The 21176-nt window shown below is 38.4% G+C and overlaps 1 protein-coding gene across 1 annotated transcript in view; it reads left to right on the top strand.

Moving 5' to 3' along the window:
- LOC110825351 (protein HUA2-LIKE 3-like) overlaps positions 1-20094 on the top strand; it is a 30146-nt gene extending 10052 nt beyond the window's left edge. Inside the window, exons 3-12 of the mRNA XM_088216967.1 lie at positions 12396-14438; positions 15211-15664; positions 17315-17423; positions 17553-17665; positions 17755-17942; positions 18030-18537; positions 18647-19067; positions 19160-19327; positions 19477-19528; positions 19664-20094. Coding sequence (XP_088073093.1) covers positions 12396-14438; positions 15211-15664; positions 17315-17423; positions 17553-17665; positions 17755-17942; positions 18030-18537; positions 18647-19067; positions 19160-19327; positions 19477-19502 — 4030 coding nt within the window. The 3' untranslated portion in view covers positions 19503-19528; positions 19664-20094. The remainder of the gene's footprint in view (positions 1-12395; positions 14439-15210; positions 15665-17314; positions 17424-17552; positions 17666-17754; positions 17943-18029; positions 18538-18646; positions 19068-19159; positions 19328-19476; positions 19529-19663) is intronic.
- The last annotated feature ends 1082 nt before the right edge of the window (positions 20095-21176 follow it).

Here is a 21176-nt window from a genome sequence, read left to right as displayed (position 1 = left end):
AACTCCCTCGTCCACTCATCGTGCCAGAAATTAATCTCCTCCCCCTTCCCCACTTTCCACCCTACACAGCTCAAAAAAAATTTTCTGCCATCCCTTATTCTTCTCCACAGACTCTTGCCATGCGGTCTAAACCTCTCTCTTCTTCCCCTCTCTTTCTCCCAATCCCCTCACCTCGACACAATCACCCTCCTCCACAACCTGTCCTTCTCGCTAAGAAATCTTCATAACCACTTCCCATGAAGAGCTTTGTTCATATCCATAATGGATCTTAATCCCAAACCCCCCTCCCCCACTCCCTTTTTAACGTCCTCCAATCTAACAAGATGATATTTTCTGTCTCCAACCTCATCGCTACATAGAAATCTACATTGGATCTTTTCAAGTTTAAGGACTCCAATTGGTAGTAAAAAACCCGCAACCCCTTGGGGTTATCCTGCACTTGGAAGAAGAAGTAGAAAAAGGAATAAATATTGTGATAATTTGATTCTTCGTCGCCGTAGTAAATAGGAGAGAAAATTGAATTCCTTTCTTCGTCTTTAAAAAAAAAAGGAGCTAATTAACTGTGACGCGTTCACTAAAAAAAAAAACCCTTTTGTAGCAAATCATTTATTAAGAAAAATAGATAAGCTTAATACAAAGGCGGAAAAAGAAATAATAACAACTTGGTCCCGGGCATCGACCATTATACCCACAATGATCGGACATACTATCACTATCCATAATGGAAGGGAACACTTGTTTATATAACAGATCGTATGGTAGGACACAAAATGGGAGAATTTGCACCTACTATAAATTTCCACGGACATGCAAAAAATGATAATAAATCTCGTCGTTAATAAAATAAATTCAAATAAATATAGATGCATTAGTGAGAGGTGAACCTTATGATAAGTAAAAGAAAGAAGAAATCAGATACAAAAGTATACGCTTTAGGTCAACATATACGCATGTCTGCCCATAAAGCACGAAGAGTAATTGATCAGATTCGTGGACATTCCTATGAAGAAACACTTATGATACTAGAACTCATGCCTTATCGAGCATATTACCCCATTTTTAAATTAGTTTATTCGGCAGCAGCAAACGCTAGTCACAATATGGGTTTCAACGAAACGAGTTTAGTTGTTAGTAAAGCCGAAATAAACGAGGGTAATACTGTAAAAAAATTCAAACCTCGAGCCTGAGGACGGAGTTATCCGATAAAAAGACCCACTTGTCATATAACTATCGTATTGGAAGATACAACCGTATATGACGAATATGTCAACATATCACACGATACATATAGTAGTGGAGGCTTATGGGACAAAATAAATCTACTTGGTTTCCGGCTTGGTGCAACCCAAAGTCATCATTCTATACCTTCCCTATTCATTGCGGGTTGGTTATTCGTCAGCACGGGTTTAGCTTATAATGTGTTTGGAAGCCTTCGTCCAAACGAGTATTTTACAGAGAGCAGACAAGGAATTCCATTAATAACTGGCCGTTTTGATTCTTTGGAACAACTCGACGAATTTAGTAGATTTTTTTAGGAGGACCCTATGACCATAGATCGAACCTATCCAATTTTTATAGTATGATGGTTGGCAGTTCATGGATTAGCTGTACCTACCGTTTCTTTTTTAGGGTCAATATTAGCAATGCAATTCATCTAATGATAAACCTAATTCGAATTATAGAGAGCTATGACAATCAAACCCGAACAAACAAAATGTTGAATTGAATCGTACCAGTCTATACTGGGGGTTTTTACTCATTTTGTACTTGCTGTTTTCCGCAATGCTTGCCGGAATGGTTAATATGGATAGGTAATAAATTGGTAGATTTGCAAGGGTGTTTTTGATTAATGTGAGTTTATCCCCTTTCGAAAAATAGTTCCTTTTTCAACTGGCCAATCTCCTCTCAAACAATTCGACAATAGGATCCCAAGTCATGACATTTTTATAATCAGCACCAAGAGGTAAACCCAAGTATTTAATCGGTAATGTCGACACCTTACACCCCAAAACAGCCGCCAATCGCCTCGCGTCACCCCCACCACCAACTCTAATTAATTCGATCTTTCCCATATTTATCCTGAGTCTGGACACCATTTGAAAACCAATGAGGATACACCTTAAGTGCATCAAAGTTTGAATACACGGTTTACAAAAAATCAGTGAATCAACCGCAAAGAATAAATGAGACACCTTCACCTAGGACACCCACCTTCTCATCTCAACACCCTTAAAAACACCCAAATCCCCCGCGCTAGCCATCATTCTACTAAAAGCTTCCATAACAGTAATAAACAGTAAAGGCGATAATGGGTCCCCCTGCGGAAGCTCTCTTGACGCCTTAAAGAATTTAGAGGGCCCTCCGTTAACCAGCACAGCAAAAGAAGTGGTAGAAATGCAAATCAAAACCCATCTTCTCCATTTACTTCCAAACCTCAATCTTCCTAGCATGTCATCCATGAAACTCCAATTAACATGGTCATAGGCCTTTTCCATATCAATTTTGCATATAACACCCTCTTTTTTCTTTCCCACCAGCTCATCAACAATCTCATTAGCAATCATCACAGCATCTAAAATTTGCTTTTCCTCCACAAAAGCATTCTGATTTTCTCCGATGACTTCTCCAAGCACCTTAGATATCCTTCTTGCTAGCACTTTAGATATAAGCTTATAAATGCTGCCAATAAGACTAATAGGTCTGAAATCTTTAATATTTTTAGCACCGACCACCTTCGGTATAATAACAAAAAAAAACAGTATTAATAGAATTAATGAAAGAACCCGTTCTATGGAAGTTATTAAAAACAGTCACCACCTCCTTCTTATCACTTCTCAAAATATTTTATAAAATAATAAATTAAAACCATCCGAACCCGGCGCTTTCTCCTCATTACACTCCTCAAGACAGCTCCTTATCTCCTCTTCAATGAAAGATATCTCTAACCCCACTCTACTCTCCTCCCTTAACTACTTAAAATCTAACCTCTCAAAGTTTGGTCTAACAACCTCCTCCTCCTTGAACAACTTCTGGAAATAGGGTTTAACACCCTCCCTAGCTTCATTGCCTTTAACCGGCTCGCCTTCCAAACTATGTTCTTCCTCATAATTATTTTTTCTTCTGTAATTGGCTAAACTGTGAAAATATTTTGTATTCTTATCACCTTCCTGCAACTACTTCTTTCTAGCCTTCTGCTTCCATGAAATCGCTTCCATATTAAAAAAAGTAGCAATTTTGCCCTTTGTAGTCTCCCTCCTAGCCCGATCCTCATTATCTAATCCTCTCACAGCATTTTTTGTTGTCTAAATCTTCCAACTCTTTGAAATTATCCCTAACTCTCCTCTCCAGCATCCCTTCCTCCTCTCTAGTCCATTTTTTGATCTCCTCCTTCAATGCCTTTAATTTAGCAGCAAAAATAAAACTTGTCGTTCCCCTCACCCTCTTCTGCCCTCGCACCCTGCCAATCAATTTCCTGAAACCCTCTACCTTCAGCCATTTATTAATCAGCCTAAAAGGACATGGTCCCCAAATAATGCCATCAGGTATTAGACATATAGGGAAGTGGTCCGATATAGGCCTACCCAGGACCTTCTGCTTTAGACCTGCAAGCTTTAGTAACGAATTGTTAGATATTAAAAATCGGTCAATTCTCGACCGAGATGTGGCCTCCCGAGCGCTAGACCATGTCCACTCCTCTCCTCCAAGTGGTAGATCCACCAACTTAAGAATATTGATCATATCTCTTAACTCATCAATTTCCCCATGACTTGTAATTGCCTCCATCCTTTCCTTCATGTGCAACACCATATTGAAATCCCCCCCAACCACCCATCCCACCCCCCATCTACTTTTACAGCTTAAAAGTTCCTCCCTTAACTTCTTTTTTCCCTCTTTGTTCCCTCTACAATATATCCCCGAGAATACCCACTCTCCACCACTGACACAATTTTCAAGCAACACCGACAGAGACACCTGGCCCACCTCATACCGTTTACAATTGTATTTTTCATTATCCCACATAACCAGAATTCCTCCATCCGACCCCATAGCAGGTACAAACTTTCAATCCACCTTCTTAGCACCCCATAAACTACTGATAATCCCACTATTAATCTCTTCCATTCTGGTTTCTTGTAGATAGACTATCTCCGGTTTCCATCTTCTCAGACACCTGTTTATAATACTTCTCTTTTTTCTGTCATTTACCCCCTGCACATTCCATGATATTGTTTTTCCAATCATAAGGTACACCTAATAGATTGACTCACCTCCCCCCTTTTACATTTTTTACCTTCCTCCTTGAGTGACCACTCCAATCGTTTTAATTCCCTGCTTCCCCCCTCCCCTAATTTCTTCCCCTTTTTCTTTCATATTTTCTCTCCCCTCTACCATCTTATACCTATTTTCTATTTCCTCCAGCAAACTAAACACCCTGTTCAAACCCATCACAGGACATACCAAATAATTTACTCACCTTTAAGAAGTTTATTTTAACCCACATTGAATATTGTTCCTATAGAGTTTTCTCTGCTTCCTCGCCCAACCTTAGTGGACTTTCACACCGAATGGGAGTAACATCTAGCGCTGCATCCTCCTTGTACCCAGGAATCGTCTTCCCATCAACTTGCGTAACATTCACCAAAGCCATGGAAAATGCCTTATCCATACTCGTATGCCCTTCCATGTCACTCATCTCCCCTATGTCAAAGTCCTCCTCAGATATCATGGAGTCGACATACATACCTTCATCGATATCAGCTTCGGCACCTTCCTCATCCCCCAAACACCCCATTGAGATGTCCATCTTTACGCTTTCGGGAACCCTAACCTCACTTTCTTTGCACGACATAGTATCATCCGTTTCGACACCCCTCACAGCACCCTTAACTTTTTCTTTTAATGAATTAAAGGGCTTGACGAGTTGTATGGATATGGGTCGCTAGAGTTTCCTAACCCGCGTCCTTTGATTGTGCCCCAGTTGATCAACCCACTTTCTTTGTTCAGCCCACGAAAATTTCTTCTTATCAATCTTTCTCAGCCCATTATACATGGTTCGAAAAGATGGGTCCGCTTGAGGCAGTCCGGATCGGCCTGAAAACACAATTTGCCCTACCTGACTACCTTTCTCCTCTTGCTTTCTCACCACCTCCGCAAAGGTCGTCCTCTTCCTTTCTAGTCGAACGCGCCACTCCACCATACAATCTGGACATCTTATCACCCACAGTCGTAACCCCTATACACACGCAATGCACCGGTCTCCTTCTTTCCTTCCCATTTAGCCAAACTGGAGGAACCAGCTCGATATTCGCCACCATATGGATAACTTCCATAAACTGCCACCAACCATCTGCCTTATTTCCCTCAGGAAGAATGATTCTATTTAAATTTCTACTCACCACGTCCCAGTCTTTCGAGGATACCAAAAAATTACCTTGCTTGTTGCTTCCCAGAGACATACAAAGGGTCCTCCAACTGCTTTGGTGATATCTTTCCCATACGCCTTCACTTTTCTCCGACCTGAACTCTCTAAAGCTCTAGAGCAACCACTTCACATCTTCCTTCTGGAAAAATAACGACTTGCAATAACCCCAATCGTTCTCGAACTCAAAATTAGCATTTATGAAATTTTGGTAGCCAGAACCTGCAGTTGAACACTGAATGGACTGAGCTAGGTAATTATATTCCTTTCCCAAGGCGGGATAGGAGATTTTTGGTTTTAAACCATTTCCTTTTGTTTCAAGGTTGTTGTTTTTCTTCTGGGAAGGATCTTGGGGACCTATAGTTGTATTTTGACTATCTTGTAAATCATCATTTGGTTCATGGGTGGCACCCCTTTAATTCATGTTTATTTATATTCTTTTCCTTTTGAAAAAATCATGTCTGGTGTTTCTTGTTTGGATTTACCTCGAATTCATGTATTGTAGAATGTGTTTTTTTTTTTTGAAATAATTGTATCACAGAATTGAATATAAATATAAATGCTAATGTTCGCAGAATCTTGCTTCTTTGGTTGTGTTCCTACTGATCTAATTGCAAACCCCTAAGCTTAGGTTGGCTGAGTTTAAATCTGACTTTGAGGGGAAAAAGATAGTAATTTCGAAAGAACTAGGGACTTTTTTTGAGAGTGAAAATTAGTGCAGTGTATTTAGAGACCAAGGAGGTGCGACCCGTAAATAAAGCTTTTGAAATGTCAAAATATCAGTTAAATCTCCTAAATCATCATAAGCATAGAGAGAATGACATTTCAAAAAATAAGTATAGAGAGAATAACCATTTATCAAAGCACCTAGAGTTTGGAGCCAAACATCCTTGATCGTATCAAAAGAAAATTTGATGCGCTCACGTGCTATGGCTTCCAAATATGTATAAGATAGCAAGAGGAATAGGGGCTAAATTGTTTTTGTAATGCTTATCCCCTTAGATGCCTCTCCATGCCCAAATCTCCTCTTTTCCCAAACTAGCCATTGCCCAATTAACCCCCAAAATACTATAGGCCATATACTAAAGTCGATAAGGGAAAGATTGCTCGACTTTGCATCTCTCTTGCATAAAAAGCACCATCTCTCTTGCATAAAAAGCACCAATTCACAATGACTCTCCCTTTTAATTAGGTTATCTATAGTTCAAATATATTCCTTTGCTGCTTCCACAAAGAAGGGCACCCCTGGGTGAAGTATTAATCTTTTGTATCAGTTTTCGTTCGACTTTCACATTAGTTCTTGCGCTCTTTGCTTAATGAAGATAATAGGATTTCACCAAAGTTGCTTCCCATACAAGAAAGCCTCCCCAGGGGTGGCCTTCATCTTCCACGCTAGCTTCCTAGGAAAATTCTCAATTATACCCTCCTTTTTGGCCAAACAAAAGTAGTAGAATTTAATTGAGAAACACCCCCTCTAGATAGGTTCATCCATGATCCCCTTAGAAATTTCCATTCAAGAAAGAGAATTGAGGAGCCTTAAATTTCTCAATCTTGGAATCATTGCATTTTGATGAAAATAAGTCTTCTGCCCTAAAAAGGTAAATTCGTAATTCATCTTGCCAGACGAGATTAGAATGTACTTACCACTTGATCCCAAAACGAGTTGTCTTTGAATTTGGTCCCAAGCGGAAGACCCAAGTAATTGATCGAGAGAGTGACATTCTTGCATCCCAAGATATTGGCCAAACTCTGTGTCCCATCGATCACCCAATTATACTAATTCTGACTTTGCCATATTCATGTTTAAACCTGAGACAACTTAGAAACACAACAAAATACATCTATTATTGCAGATATCCCCAGGGTTGGTTTCATAAAACAAAAGAGTGCCATGTGTAGAAAATAAATGTATTTCCTCTACCTGTTCGCCTTACTTACCTACCTTCATCCTTCTGAAAAAATGAAGCTCTCTTGCCTTGAGTAGAAGTTTATTTAAAACCTCCATAGAGATAATAAAGAGCAAAGGGGACAAGGGATCTTCTTGTCTAAGACCCTAGGAGCCTTAAAAAGAAAATGGACTTCCATTTACAAAAATTGCAAATGGTGTTGTAGTAATGCAAACCTCCATCATATAAAATAGAAAATTCCATGAGACATGATTATACACCCTATCCATGTAACTTTTATTTAGAAATAAAAAGTATAAATTCATTAACTATACGCACCAAGGAAATGTAAACTAATGTACAAAAATATTTATAAATCAGTCCCTATATCTATTAAATCACCAAAATCCTCTATAGTATGTAAAGAATGACCTATTACAAAAAAAAACTTATGGTCTGAAACCATCTCGCTCTAATCCTATTAATATCTTCTTCAATCTCATGGAACGTTCTCTTATTCTTTTCTTTCCAAATAACCCAAAAGATTGCCAATGAGATAAGCCACAATTGTTTTTTCGGACCAGAAATATCCTTGCATGCCCAAACTTCATCCCTTACCCTATTCACCATAGCTCAGCTATACCTTAAAGTCCCATAAGCCATTGCCCATAGACTTGATGCTATGGGGCAACGAAGAAGAATGTGGTCATATGTCTCTTTTGCTCTCTTACATAACCAACACCAATTGACAATGATCCTCCCCCTTCTCATCCGCTTATCAATAATCAAATATATCCACAGCTTGCTTCCCAAGCAAAAAAAAGCAACCTTTACATGCACACTCACCTTCCAAATTTGTCTAAATGGGACTCTATGTCCTTGTCTTTAGTTAAGTGTCTATAAAAGATTTAATTGTGAAGTTCCCTGTTGAATTATGGGACCAAACTAGTTGATCATAATTCTCATTGAAAGATATAAAATAGATAGAGCTCAAAGGTGATTCATATTCATTAATCTCCCAGTCATTGAGGTTCCTTACATCTCCACATGCCAAACTTCCCCTCCTGTGTTGTCCCTGTATCCCTTTTTAACCGGCATATCCTTGTATCTAGTGATAGCAAAAATCTGAGGGAATTTGTCTTTTAACACACCTGCATGTCAAGTTTACATACTGCTCCTTGGCCCTCTTTCCTCAATAGGGTATCAACAACCTCGCTTGGTATAAGGGTAACGTCAAGAATTTGTCTTTCCCTACAAAAGCATGTCGACACTCTCTCATCATACTTCCAACCACCTTAGCCAATCTCCTTGCCCAAACTTCAGCAATAATTTTTTAAACCGGACTTGCTAAGCTGATAGGCCCGAAGTTTCTGATATTAGACGCGCCTTGAACCTTGGAAATGAATACCAAGAGAGTAGAATTTCATAAAGGAACCAGTTGCAGGAAACTCCGTAAATAAAGCCATAAGATCAGTATTTTCCCCACATCGCATAAAACCCACCTCAATCTTCCAGCTTGTATGTTAGTAAGGTGTTTGTAGCCACCAAATTACAAAAGGTCTTAATGTTTGAAGGCTCTTAGCACTAAAAAGGTGGAACTTAGGCTGGAGAGGAAAGTCCTTCTCTCAAAGAAATTAATGAACTTCACCAAAAAATCATCTTTCAGAGTTGTCCTTTTCTTTTGCAGAAAAGCCATGGAGAAACCATGTGGACCTCGGGCAATATCCCTTTTCAAGATGTGAGTCCTTCCAGAATTCCCTCCTCAAAAAAGGTCTATCAAGCTATTTCCTTCCCGCATAAAGATGTAAGGTTAGGCCATCAAGATTAGGATGCCAAGGGAAAAGCTCGTTGTAGAGAAGGTCCTCAATCTAGCTCTTAACAACCTCCTGCAGTTCACTAATATTCTCCACAATTTGATCGTCCACCTCTTTCTTGTTAACATGATTGCAATGTCTATGATAACTGCAAGACTGTGGAAGAACCTGATATGTCACCCTCCTTAATCTAGGTGGCCTTGGATATTTGTCTTCAAGAGGTAGAGTAATAAGTTGGGAGGATCACTTGGCATTCTTCGTACTCGCCCTCTCAGTGACATTAGACATGGCTTTCCCTTTAGTTTGTGAAATTCTGCAAAGCACGCATCAATAGGTCCCTTCTTGCAGCAGCTGTCGCTAAACTCTGGCCTTTTCCACAATTTCACTTTAGATTTGACGTACTGAAATCTCTTTGCAATCTTGAAAATAGCATCTCCTTCCACTTGGAATTTGTTTGTTTGAAATGACCTTCCACTTGGAATTCATTGCATCAATCCTTCACAGGCTTTGAAACGCAGTGGACTCTAATCCTTTTATTTTCAAATCTGATATGACAAGGTGCCCGTTTGATGCGTCCACTCTCTAAGCATTAAAGAAAGTATTTATAGTGGCCTGCATAGATAGTTTCTCCACAAGAGTCAGAACCTTGAATTAAAAGAAGTAGAAACAAGAAAGCGCGCAAATTGGGCCTTCTCCTCGAATTGGACCAAGTCCATTTTCCACCTACCAAACGAAACCAATAAGGTTGAATTGCCCCGACATCCCTCTGATTCCTCATAGAGAAAGACTTCTCATCGCTTGGCATAAATTATAAGATCACGCCTAATCACCCATAGGAGGTCCCTCCTGCTATGTGACTCCACAAGATCACGTCAGTCAATCAAGCTCTTCCTCGCCCCCTCCCTTCTACCATACTCCCATGAAACACTCGACTTCAACCTGGCATCCTATGTCTCAAAACACAAGAGACGAAACTCCCCACCCCACAGCAATCCACCAGCTTGAACTTGCTCTCATCCCATATCATACTAGTACGTCAAGATGCATCCTCTGCAGGAATGCCTCTCTAGATACAATCTCTTTATAATAAAGAATCAATTTAGACACATCCTTGATTCCCAGTCCCATTTTCCTTATCAGAGTTCGCTGAGCTTGAAACCTTTAAGCTCCCTCTTGCTATCCATATCCGGCTCCCTCCTACTTTGGGACTGTGGATTCATACTGTCTTCAGTTGCTCTTGATAGCTTGAGGCTTGATCTTCAAATCATCAAAACTAGCTCCTAAGTTACTTATATATCTACAAATAACGAAATTTCTTTTGTTTAATTCATGGATAGATGATGAGTATGAATTTACTTAAATATCTATAGGTGATGAAAATTCTTTTGTTTAATTCACTAATAATTATAATTGTTATCTTCAAATTCAATTAATTGTTTATTATATCTTTTGAAATATGAAGGAAACAATTAGAGGCTCATAACCCTACAATGCTGGCATTTACAACTTGGCACATGCTTTTGTATTTGAAAATCTATTCCTAGGTGTAGAATTGTTTCTCTTTGGACTTGTTTCCTTTTTACCTTTTTAATGTCAATCTGACAGTTTTTTCTATTTTGATTCTTAGATATTTGGACAATGCAAACGCGTTGAAATAATTATTTAACTTGTGGAAGAATTTTTAAAACTGCTAGTCATATCTAGGTTTATGCAAAACTTATGTTCAACTCGTAGGATGTTGGAAATAGTTCATTGGAATGCACATTTGAGTAAAATAGTGTATAGATTTCTAAAAACTCGTTTCCAACACTTAGGATACAAATTGAGAGTTAAATATAATTTTTAATGAAAAGAGAATGATTTTCACAAGACACCTAGGGAAGTACCCCTAAGTTCAAACATAGTTACATAGGAGATATGAACAAAATGTGTAACAGGTCCCCTAACCCTTAATGAAAGGATGACCGTGAAATAAAATGCATAAAATCTAGAACAAAAGGTCATTCTAACAGAGAACAAACACCCTTGAAACCTCCTGTTTCTCTCTCTAGATTACCGAAACAGAGATAGATGAATGGGGGGATGATCTTTTTCCTTGCTCTGTCCATTCTCTTGCCATCCCATGCGTTATAATTTATTAGCCGCTATGCAGAGCAAAAGAATTAGAGAGTGCTTTTGATAGGGGTGAGCTTTTCCTTTTTGGACAGACATTTCCTCTTCCACTTGTCAACGTTTTTTTCATTTGAGTAACTATCGGGTCCAATGCCCTTAGGTATTTGAATTTTGCTTCCAGGGGGAGAACTAAGTACTTGATGGAGAAAGAAGCAATCCATAATTTGGGCTAGGTCTTCTACATCGGCATCATCCACCAAACTTGATCCTTAAACACGAGATTGCCTGAAAGCAAATCAACAAGCTCTGGTTGTTGGGAAAGGCTGTTTTACTTAACTCGAAAAAAGGTGAGTTATGTGCAAATTATAAGTGAATGACTTCTGTAGCATGCTTCTTGTACCAAGCCTCAAGCCTTCAAATAAGCAACATATTGTTTAAGGCTCCCTTGACATAATGAATACAAGGGAGGGAGTCACCTTGTCACTAGGACAATTAATCTACTTCTCAAGAAAAAAGGAGGACCTCCATTGATCAAGACTGCCAATGACCTTACCACAACCTTTTGTTCAATCTAAATGCAAGGACTTTCACAAGCAGTTTTTAAATGCCAACTCATTAAGCTGATAGGCCGAAGGTCAGTAACATTAAAGGACTCTTCAATTTTTGGAATTGAAACAATGAAAGGAAGAATTCAGGCTAGACACAAACTCACCTCTCTACAAGAAATCCTCAACAATCTGTAAGGTCTGTGCTCTTACTGTAGCCAGCATCGTTGGAGGAAAGCCCTAGTAGGTCCATTTGGGCTGAAATGTTAAAAGTTATTCTTATTGAAGCCTTTGAATGTTAATTTTGTACTTGTGGGTGCACAATTGTTTGTTAAGTGATGTGTGGATATGGTGATGTTGCTGCCTTGTGGTATGCAGATAGACTATTCCTGTTTCCCGAGGTCAAGATGCATGGTTTTTATATTGTGGTTCAAGTTATTATGCTGCTACAATGAAATTTATTTCTTGGGGAACTGCGAATAGCATAAGGGTGATTATAAAATGCCTAATTTTTGTATAGTTTTCATGTTTGCTATAACTATTTTTTTAAAAATATTTTCCTCGAGCATTTGAATGTTTATAGTTCATTTTCCTTATTCAAGAGCATGTTGTTGTGCAGAGCCTTCTGTAACCCTGCTGATGTTGAAGCATTTACAGAGGAAAAGAAGCAATCACTTCTGATCAAACGTCAAGGGAAGGGCGCAGATTTTGTCCGTGCTGTGCAGGAGATAATAGAGAGTTATGAGAACTCAAAGAAACAGGAGCAGGTTGAGCCCAAATCTGCTGATGAAGTTCCACATGCAAATGGTGGGAATTCCATGGACCCATTGCCAGACTCAGCAGAAGCTTCTGCTGCAGCTCTTGCTTTGCAATCAAAAGGTTCAGATTCTAGTAAAGCTATAGAGGATCAAAATCTTTCAGCTGAGAATGCCTCAGCTGGTAATGGAGCATGCGAGCAACTTGCTGATAATTTGGTGGCTAAAGAAACACCTACATTGACTACTTACACTTCAAGGAAAAGATCTGGCGGGTTAAGATCTCAAAAGTCTACAAAGGCAGCATCATGCCGGAAGTCCAGAAGCTCATTAAGGGTGGAATCATATCAATTGCGAAACTTCATTGCGCAATGCAATGGTGTTAGCCAGAGTGCTGCTGACGTGTCGACTAAGGTAATCAGGGATGGAGCTTTGAGAAGGAATAAACGAATTGGGAAATCACCTGGTGCCTCTGAATGGAATGATGTCGATTCATCTGTTCTAATGTCAAATGGGAGCATTGAAGATAATAGTTCTGAGATTGCCACTGTTGACTCCGACAATATTAGTTTGCATGAAGGCAGTACCATAGATTCTGATTGCAAACTTGAACATTCTGATACTGTTGTTGAGTGCTTGGAAGGGGATGTTGAGTTGAGCAAAGGGCTTGATTTCCAAATAAAGGCTGTGGTCATTAAGAAGAAAAGGAAACCAAGCAGGAAGCGAGTGGGTAATGATGCTGCTGAGCCTCCTACTTTAATGGATGTAGATGCAGACCTAGACTTAGGAGTTCGTAATTCTTGTCAGACTTCGCAAAACTCATTTGAACATTTAGAGGAAAGGTTTCCGAAAGAGAATGGAGATGAGCACCTGCCATTAGTTAAACGAGCCAGGGTTCGAATGAGCAAACCATCATCTAACGAGGAGGCATGCATCTCTTCACAAGCAGAAAAGAAACCTTTAAAAGAAGTGCCAATCAATATGCCAGAGCAGATGAGTCCATTGTTAAATGGTGAAGAGGAAAATCGTGCTCATGGAGACTCTTGTGCCGCAATAGGAGCTACTGATAATGTACCCTCTCCAAAGATTTCTACCCAAATTTCTGATGATATTCATGCTGATGTAGAATCTAAGAGAGCTTTGACAAATGCATCTCCTTCAAACGATTGCAAGTTGATATTGGAAAATAGGCCTCAACCTTGGAGAATTATGAAAAACCAATTTAGTTCAGCAGATGGTGAAGCTGCTTTACCTCCATCTAAGCGCCTTCAACGGGCTATGGAAGCGATGTCTGCTAATGCTGCTGAAGAGGGTCAAGCATGTGTTGAGGTGTTGTCAACCCTGAATAGATTAACTAATGAGTCCTGTGTTCCTTCGACAAGATGTTCTCAAATGACCAATGAGAAAGGAGAGAATGTTTTGGGACTGGGTAATTTAGTCACTCTAGCCAATAGCACTTCTGAATTCTCTTCAAGTTCAAAACCAATGATTTTAGAGAAATCTTCCAAAACCACTGAAGAACAAATTCAAAAGCAAGCTATTCAGTGCTGTAAGAGCCAGAAAAATGAATCATGCGAAGATGTTGTAAGCACTATTGAGTCCATGAAGGGAAAAGATTGTTGCTCAGTTTTGGATGCTTGTACTGTCCAAACACAAAATTCTCAGCATTTTCTGCCATCGAATCAAGATGAAAAAATTGGAGAAAATGTTGAAGTAAGCATTAATAGGGCAGGAAGTTCTGAGAAAGAACCTGATACGTTGAGACATGCTGAGATTAGTTTGAATTGTGGCTTGCCTTCCAATGAAATTGCTAAAGTTTCACCTGAGTATGGTACAGAATGTGTTGATTGTGCAACTACTAAATCTTTGAAGTCCCAAGTAAATGTCAACAGCCAAGTGAACAGTGGGTAAGTTTATGCACCTATACAATTATATATATATGACATTTGAAATCTCAATATGTATGCACATTTTATATGTACATTTTTCCACAAAGTTCGGTTATGGTTTATGAGCTTTCTTTCTTCAGAGATTTTCCTCCTAAAGCTCGGATGAGGTTTCTTTGTTGATTCACATAACCGTCAGGCTATATTTTGAAAAATACAACGAATCTGAGGATATTGTTTTGTTAGATAAAGTTCTAAGGTGCTTTCATGAATTCTGAAGGCAATTACTTCTATAAATCATAGTACTAAATGCTAGGGTGGTATTGATATTGTCTGAAGATGACAAATTCCTTTTTTTTTTCAAGTTACAAAAGTTTAGTCCTTGAACTGAAGAATGTAATATTCTGAGCACTGTATGAAGGTTCTCTATAAAACTAAATCACTTGTGTAGGGCATGAGAATTTATTTTGCATAAAATTTGACACGGTCTTCCTATCCAGTATAAAAGAATTGCTGGGTACCAAATAAGGTATTTAACTTAATCTTTTATATTTCTTACGTTCAACTCGGTTTTCTGAGGAAATCTACCCAACTTCTGGATATGCTTATATTGTAACAGTTTCTACAGTTTAAAAGCCAGATTGTTACAATTGAAAGATCAAAGGCAAAATAGTTAGAATCCCTTAACTTCAGAGACACCAATGTTACTTAAAAAATGCATTGTGTTCTATATTTCTTAGCAATTATATGGAGTTAACAGTTCTAAAATTTCCATTTCTGTTGTGGTTCTTAGGGGTGAGATTGTGGAAGAAGTAAAAGATGAAAGAATGCAAAAGCGTACGAGTTCTGTCTCAGTTACTGATGATCATTCATATCCCAAGTTGAGCCCATGTCCTATTGGTGCAGTAGAATCTCCTGCGCCAGCCTCCCCGGCTACCACTTCAATTTTCCATTTGTCTACTGCAGAAAGTGCCAATGTTACTCAAAGCAATGGCTGTTGTACTCCTGATAACCATTTGCATGACAAGAAAACTTCAAGTGCTACAGCTGTTGGTGAAGAAGGAAAAATTGAAGCAGCAGTATCTCAAAGACCCAAGTCTGCTGGAAAGTGGAGTACTCTTTCTGAAGCCCATGCTGCTCTGTCGTCATTTGAAGCTATGCTTGCAACCTTAACAAGGACAAAGGAGAGCATTGGCCGAGCAACACGCATGGCAATTGACTGTGCAAAATTTGGGGACTCTGCCAGGGTGAGAAAAGTCTCTTGACACATGATTGGTTTTACTAGTACTCATTGAAGCACTTTGCGTGAATCATTTTGGTTTTAACAGTTTTATGGCCCTGGTCTTTTCAGTGAGAAAGATTAGTTTTTTTTGAAAGTACAGTGAAAAAGATTAGTTAGTAAGTCATAGCCACTAAAGTTTAGGAGGCAGTCTTCAAAATCATTGAAGCACTTTGTGTGAATCATTTTGGTTTTAACAGTTTTATGGCCCTGGTCTTTTCAGTGAGAAAGATTAGTTTTTTTTGAAAGTACAGTGAGAAAGATTAGTTAGTAAGTCATAGCCACTAAAGTTTAGGAGGTAGTCTTCAAAATCATCCCAATAGCAGTTTGCTTTTTCCCTTTCTTTTTGTTGGGGGGGTTGGGTTGTGTGTATGTCGATTTAGTTTTACACATTATTGATGTTAAACATCTCGTTGTAGCTAGCATAGAACTTTTAAATGAAACTTGCAACCAGTTACTTTAAAAAAATGTTAATCTAGTATAAAATTGAGAATAAATCAAGGTCTTTTGGGGAGTCATCTTTTCAGTTATGGGTATGATCCTTCAAAATTATCGTAAGGATGTGACAGTTACTATTTTAGACAAGCTTTAGGTTCTTCAAATATTTTATACTAGATTAACATTTTATTTTGTAACGTTCTAATCCCTGTTTATTTTTTTCATTGTTTTAAATAAAAGCTTTAGTTTTTAGAAGATATCTGCATGCTTTTGGGCTTTTAAATACGAACACTAGAGCAATACTAAACAAATCGAGAGTAAGGGAAATAAAAAATTATAAGGTGATAACTTAAATAAACAAATGCTTTTTTGAAAAACAAAATCAAAAAAAGAGAGAAAAACCATGGAGATTGAATTCTCACACCAAAAAAAAAGACATGGGGTTTGAGTTGTAAAGGGCAAACCAAGTAGAATGAAACTGTAATTTGCTCAATAGACTAATCATAACCATTTAGTCTTTCAGGAGAGAAAAAGGACCGCATGTAAATATATCAGCCTTGTCTTTGATGGAGGTATTATGTGTTGGGAATATGCAACCTATAAATGTCCTGTAGTAACATCAGAATTATATGGTTTGGAGAATAAGATCCAGATTACTTGTTATATTAATCCTATGGCAAAGGAATTCTAACCTGTCCTAGAAATTTGTGGTATATGTACTGTGAAACATTTGCCTTTTAGGAGTTCCTAGATGCTGTATGAATATTTAGTTACCTTGGTCTCCTAGTATTCTGTTAAGGATTTGTTGCGTCTCTACATGCATGACCTAAAAAGGTACAGAATTTGAATTGTGTGTACAAAGTGTTATTTGCTGTCTATTGGTCCCTCGAGAACACTTATTTTTCTTTTCTTTAAGGGCTGAGGTGCATTGATTTGTTACTTTTTGTTGATGGGGAAAAATAGAGCATTTGTTTGTTCTTACGAAACCAGTTATACATTTTCACCCTTTTCTGTCTCTGTATGATGACCATATGGCTTGTTTTCACTTTAGGTGAGCACTGAGGTGAAATTATTCACCACTTTCAAGTCTGCATCAAGATTTTTCAAGATATGGCTAATAATTTTCTGTCCATTCTTTTGTCCTTACTTTCTTTGGGATTACTTTTCTCTATAAACATAGGTTGTGGAAATTCTAGCTCGTAATTTGGAATCTGAGTCAAGCTTACACAAGCGAGTTGACTTATTCTTCCTTGTGGATTCGATTACTCAGTGTTCTCGAGGTCTGAAAGGTAATATCTTCTAATATTAATATGCTCTTATACTTTAATCTTTTCTTAAATTCTTTTGGCAAGAAATGCTGCATGATTAACATACTTCCTTGTTGATTTGGCATAACTATTCCTCTTTTAAACATCCAGGTGATGTTGGTGGTATATACCCTTCAGCCATCCAGGCTGTGCTTCCACGTCTACTGTCAGCTGCTGCTCCCCCTGGATCGGTTGCACAGGAGAATCGCAGACAGTGTCTAAAGGCAAGTCTAGGAATGTTTTCACTGTATTTGAAATGATGCTCTCTCTTTCCCTTTTTTTCTTCTTACATTCTGAATTCTTCTCCTCATAGGTCTTGAGGCTTTGGCTGGAGAGAAGAGTTCTTCCTGAATCAGTCATTCGTCACCACATGAAAGAACTTAATTCTCTCAGTACTTCATCTTCTTCTGGTGCTTTTTCTCGTCGCTCTGCTCGAACTGAGAGGGCATTAGATGATCCTGTCAGAGACATGGAGGGTATGCTTGTTGACGAATATGGAAGGTTTGAGTTTGTGATGGCTGTCGTTCTTTTGATTGATTCTTTTTCTTCTGGTATTTTGTTTATTGAGTTGATTTTTGTTTGCTTCAGCAATTCAACTTTTCAGCTTCCGGGATTTTGTATGCCTCGTATGCTTAAGGAGGAAGAGGAAGGAAGTGATTCTGATGGAGGCAGTTTTGAGGCTGTCACTCCTGAGCATAATTCTGAATCCCTTGAAGAACGGGAGCCAACTCCTGCTACTGAAAGGCATAAACATATCTTGGAAGATGTTGATGGGGAGCTTGAAATGGAAGATGTGGCTCCCTCTTATGAAGTTCAGTTGAGTTCATCTAATAATCTTGCTGAACACAATAAAGCGCGAACTTCAAACAATCAGTTCCCCTTGGCCTCTGTCACCCCTTTGCCACAAAATATGCCTCCATCATTGGGCTCTGTCCCTCCTTTACCACAAGATGGGCCTCCATCATCACCACCGTTACCATCATCTCCTCCCCCGCCCCCACCTCCTCCTCCACCACCTCCTCTTCCGTCACTCTTTCCACCACGTGCCATGCATGATTCTTATGCTACTGGCATTGATACATATCCAAGCATGCATGTGAGTGTTTATTGCTGCACCTTCTTGTGGATTTATGTGGTTGCAACTTTACAAGTTATGTTAATTGAAGATGTGTCTGATTTTTGTTCATATTTGCAAAAATATACAGGAAAATTTAGAGCATTCTGTGGCTCCAAGAATCAAACCCCCAGTCTCCAATAATTTAATGCATTATCATGGTTCTGATTCTAGAGATGTTCAGATACGAAATCAAATATCCGAGTCTACTAATTCTTTCAGTAGTTTCCCTATAAATCATGCGAGTGGGCAACAAACTGATGGTCATGGTTTCCATCATAAGCCTTATCCTCCACGGCCCCCTCATCCTGCACCTTCAGATCAGTTTTCATATCTTCAGGCGGGCCAACAAGCGAAATCTAGGAGAGAAGGCCCACCTCCTTACTATTCCCATAGATCTCACTTTATGCCAAATACTGATAGTGGAAACTTTTATAATAACCATGAGAGAATGAAGCCAGCCCCGTACGAGTCCAGGGAGCACTGGAGATTTAATGCGCCCTCATTTTCTGGTAAAAATCTAGTCCAAAGTCATTTTTTTTCAGATTGTTGAGTATTCTGAACATGTTGGCATGGTCAATTTTCTGACATTTTCTCCACTCAGGTCCGCGATATATTGACAAGGAAGAATCTTATGGCCATGGTCCATATGCTTGCCCCCAATACGAGCCAGCAAGATTCTCAAATCAGAGATGGGCATATCCTCCTCGGCCCATGAATCACTTTCCTGTCAGGCCTCCTTCTGAAGGACCAGTTCCAGTGGGAATGAGAGGTAACAAAGAATAAAAGTACTCTGTTCAATGTCTATTCAATGTTTTTTAACCATTTTGTGGACAAGAAATTTTCTGATGCCTTTGACTGGATAGTGGAAGTTATGTTGCCAGAAATTTTGATCTCAGATGTCCTTTTTGTGTGTTGCAGCTCCAAGCATTTGGCGGCCAAGGTAGCATGTACTATTGCACTAGAATGATTGGTATGTTACCATTGCCGCCATTTATCATGAAATGTCAAGTACCATTAGGGATGTTGTATCTGATTATTATTGCAAAATAGTTAATTGTTTGTTGTGGACTTATGTTTTTCTGTGGGATATGTGGCTGTTTGAAAGGGGTGAATCAATTCTGGCCAAGGTTCTTTACGAATTGCAAGGATTGGATCTCAGTACGAGAAGGCTTGACACAGAAATTTGGAATGCCAACATATTCTGCGTTGTATATATATGTACTTTTATGTCTCTCCTGCAAAATGCTGAGGGGTGTAAGGTGGGACATTGTAGAGACGGGGAGGGCTGTACCTAATTCTAGGCTGTCAATTATCAAAATTTAATTTGTTTCTACATTTGTAGTATACTTTTTCCTGCCTTGGGAGCCCCCCATAGGAATTCTAGCAAAAATTTTACCGGGCCATTTGTCAGAGGTAGAAAGAACTTCACCTGCATAGCTTATCTGTTTTTTGGTTGTAAGCTGTAATATTTTTTGGTCATACCTTGTAAAATTCTTTCCTTTCTCTGGATGAGAATTTACAGCGTCTTTTTCTGAATCTATATATATATATATACATATCTGCCTATGAATTACACTGGACGGTGTATCAATCAGTTCCTTTTGATGGTGAAGGAAAAGTTTGCTCCTGTGCAGTAGCGATCAGTCACCATGGACTGCCGGTGCCATGTGAATTCTTTACTCCGTAATCTCTGGGGCATTACAGGTAGGACCAACTTATGTGTCTTCTGGCGTGTATATGTGGTAGTTGTAGATATCAGTATATGTCATCCTCTGGTAGATGAGCTTCTATAAATGTGTCTTGGTCTTTTCTTTTCTGAGGCTTCTCCGTGTGAAGGGGATGACTGCTCTGGTTTAGTAGCGGTCACTCTCTTACTGGGATAGGCTGGACCCGTATTCTTATCTCTAAGAGTTGTGAAACAAAGAATTGAATCAATGAAAATAATTAAGATTACAATATGAAATTTATTGAAATTTTGGATAAATATAGAAATTTTGCGAAATTATATGTAAATTCTCACTTGTAGATGTTATTAAAAGATTCAATCTCTTTTAATTTAAATTTTTAATCATTGTTTTGGAAGTTAAAAATATATTATTTAATTTTATTCTAGATTTGATATAAAGTTAATTTATATATATTTAAGAATAACGGAAGGCCAAGCCAGGACTCAATTACATTAACAGACAAACCTTATTTGGTGAAAGAGTCCCTTTTCCATTAATTTATGTTAAGCGTACATTTTGTAAACATATTTTATAAAAAAAAAAAAAATTAAATTTAGATCATCGGCTTAAACTGTATTTGAAGTAAATGAATCTCATTTATAAATTCTGAAATATATTATTTTTATTTCACTTATTTCATATTCATTTTTATGTATAATTAATTTTGAAATATAATATATTTAACGAAAATAATCGATTTGTTGTGTGCATTTCAATAAACCAGCCTAAATCCTCTCAGAAAAACAAAAAATTGAACCAAGCTAAATAATATATTGGAAGAGGCACGGGCAATGGCAGGTGCAGTGCAAATATTTGGATGGAACGTATTAGAGGGGTAGTTATTATTACTAATTATCATTATCTACTTACAATGACAACTAGTAAGCTGGT

The sequence above is a fragment of the Carica papaya genome, chromosome 3 (assembly GCF_054855325.1).
Source record: "Carica papaya isolate Zhongbai chromosome 3, ASM5485532v1, whole genome shotgun sequence".
Lineage (NCBI taxonomy): Eukaryota > Viridiplantae > Streptophyta > Magnoliopsida > Brassicales > Caricaceae > Carica > Carica papaya.
This window is presented reverse-complemented; position numbering and strand designations above follow the sequence as displayed.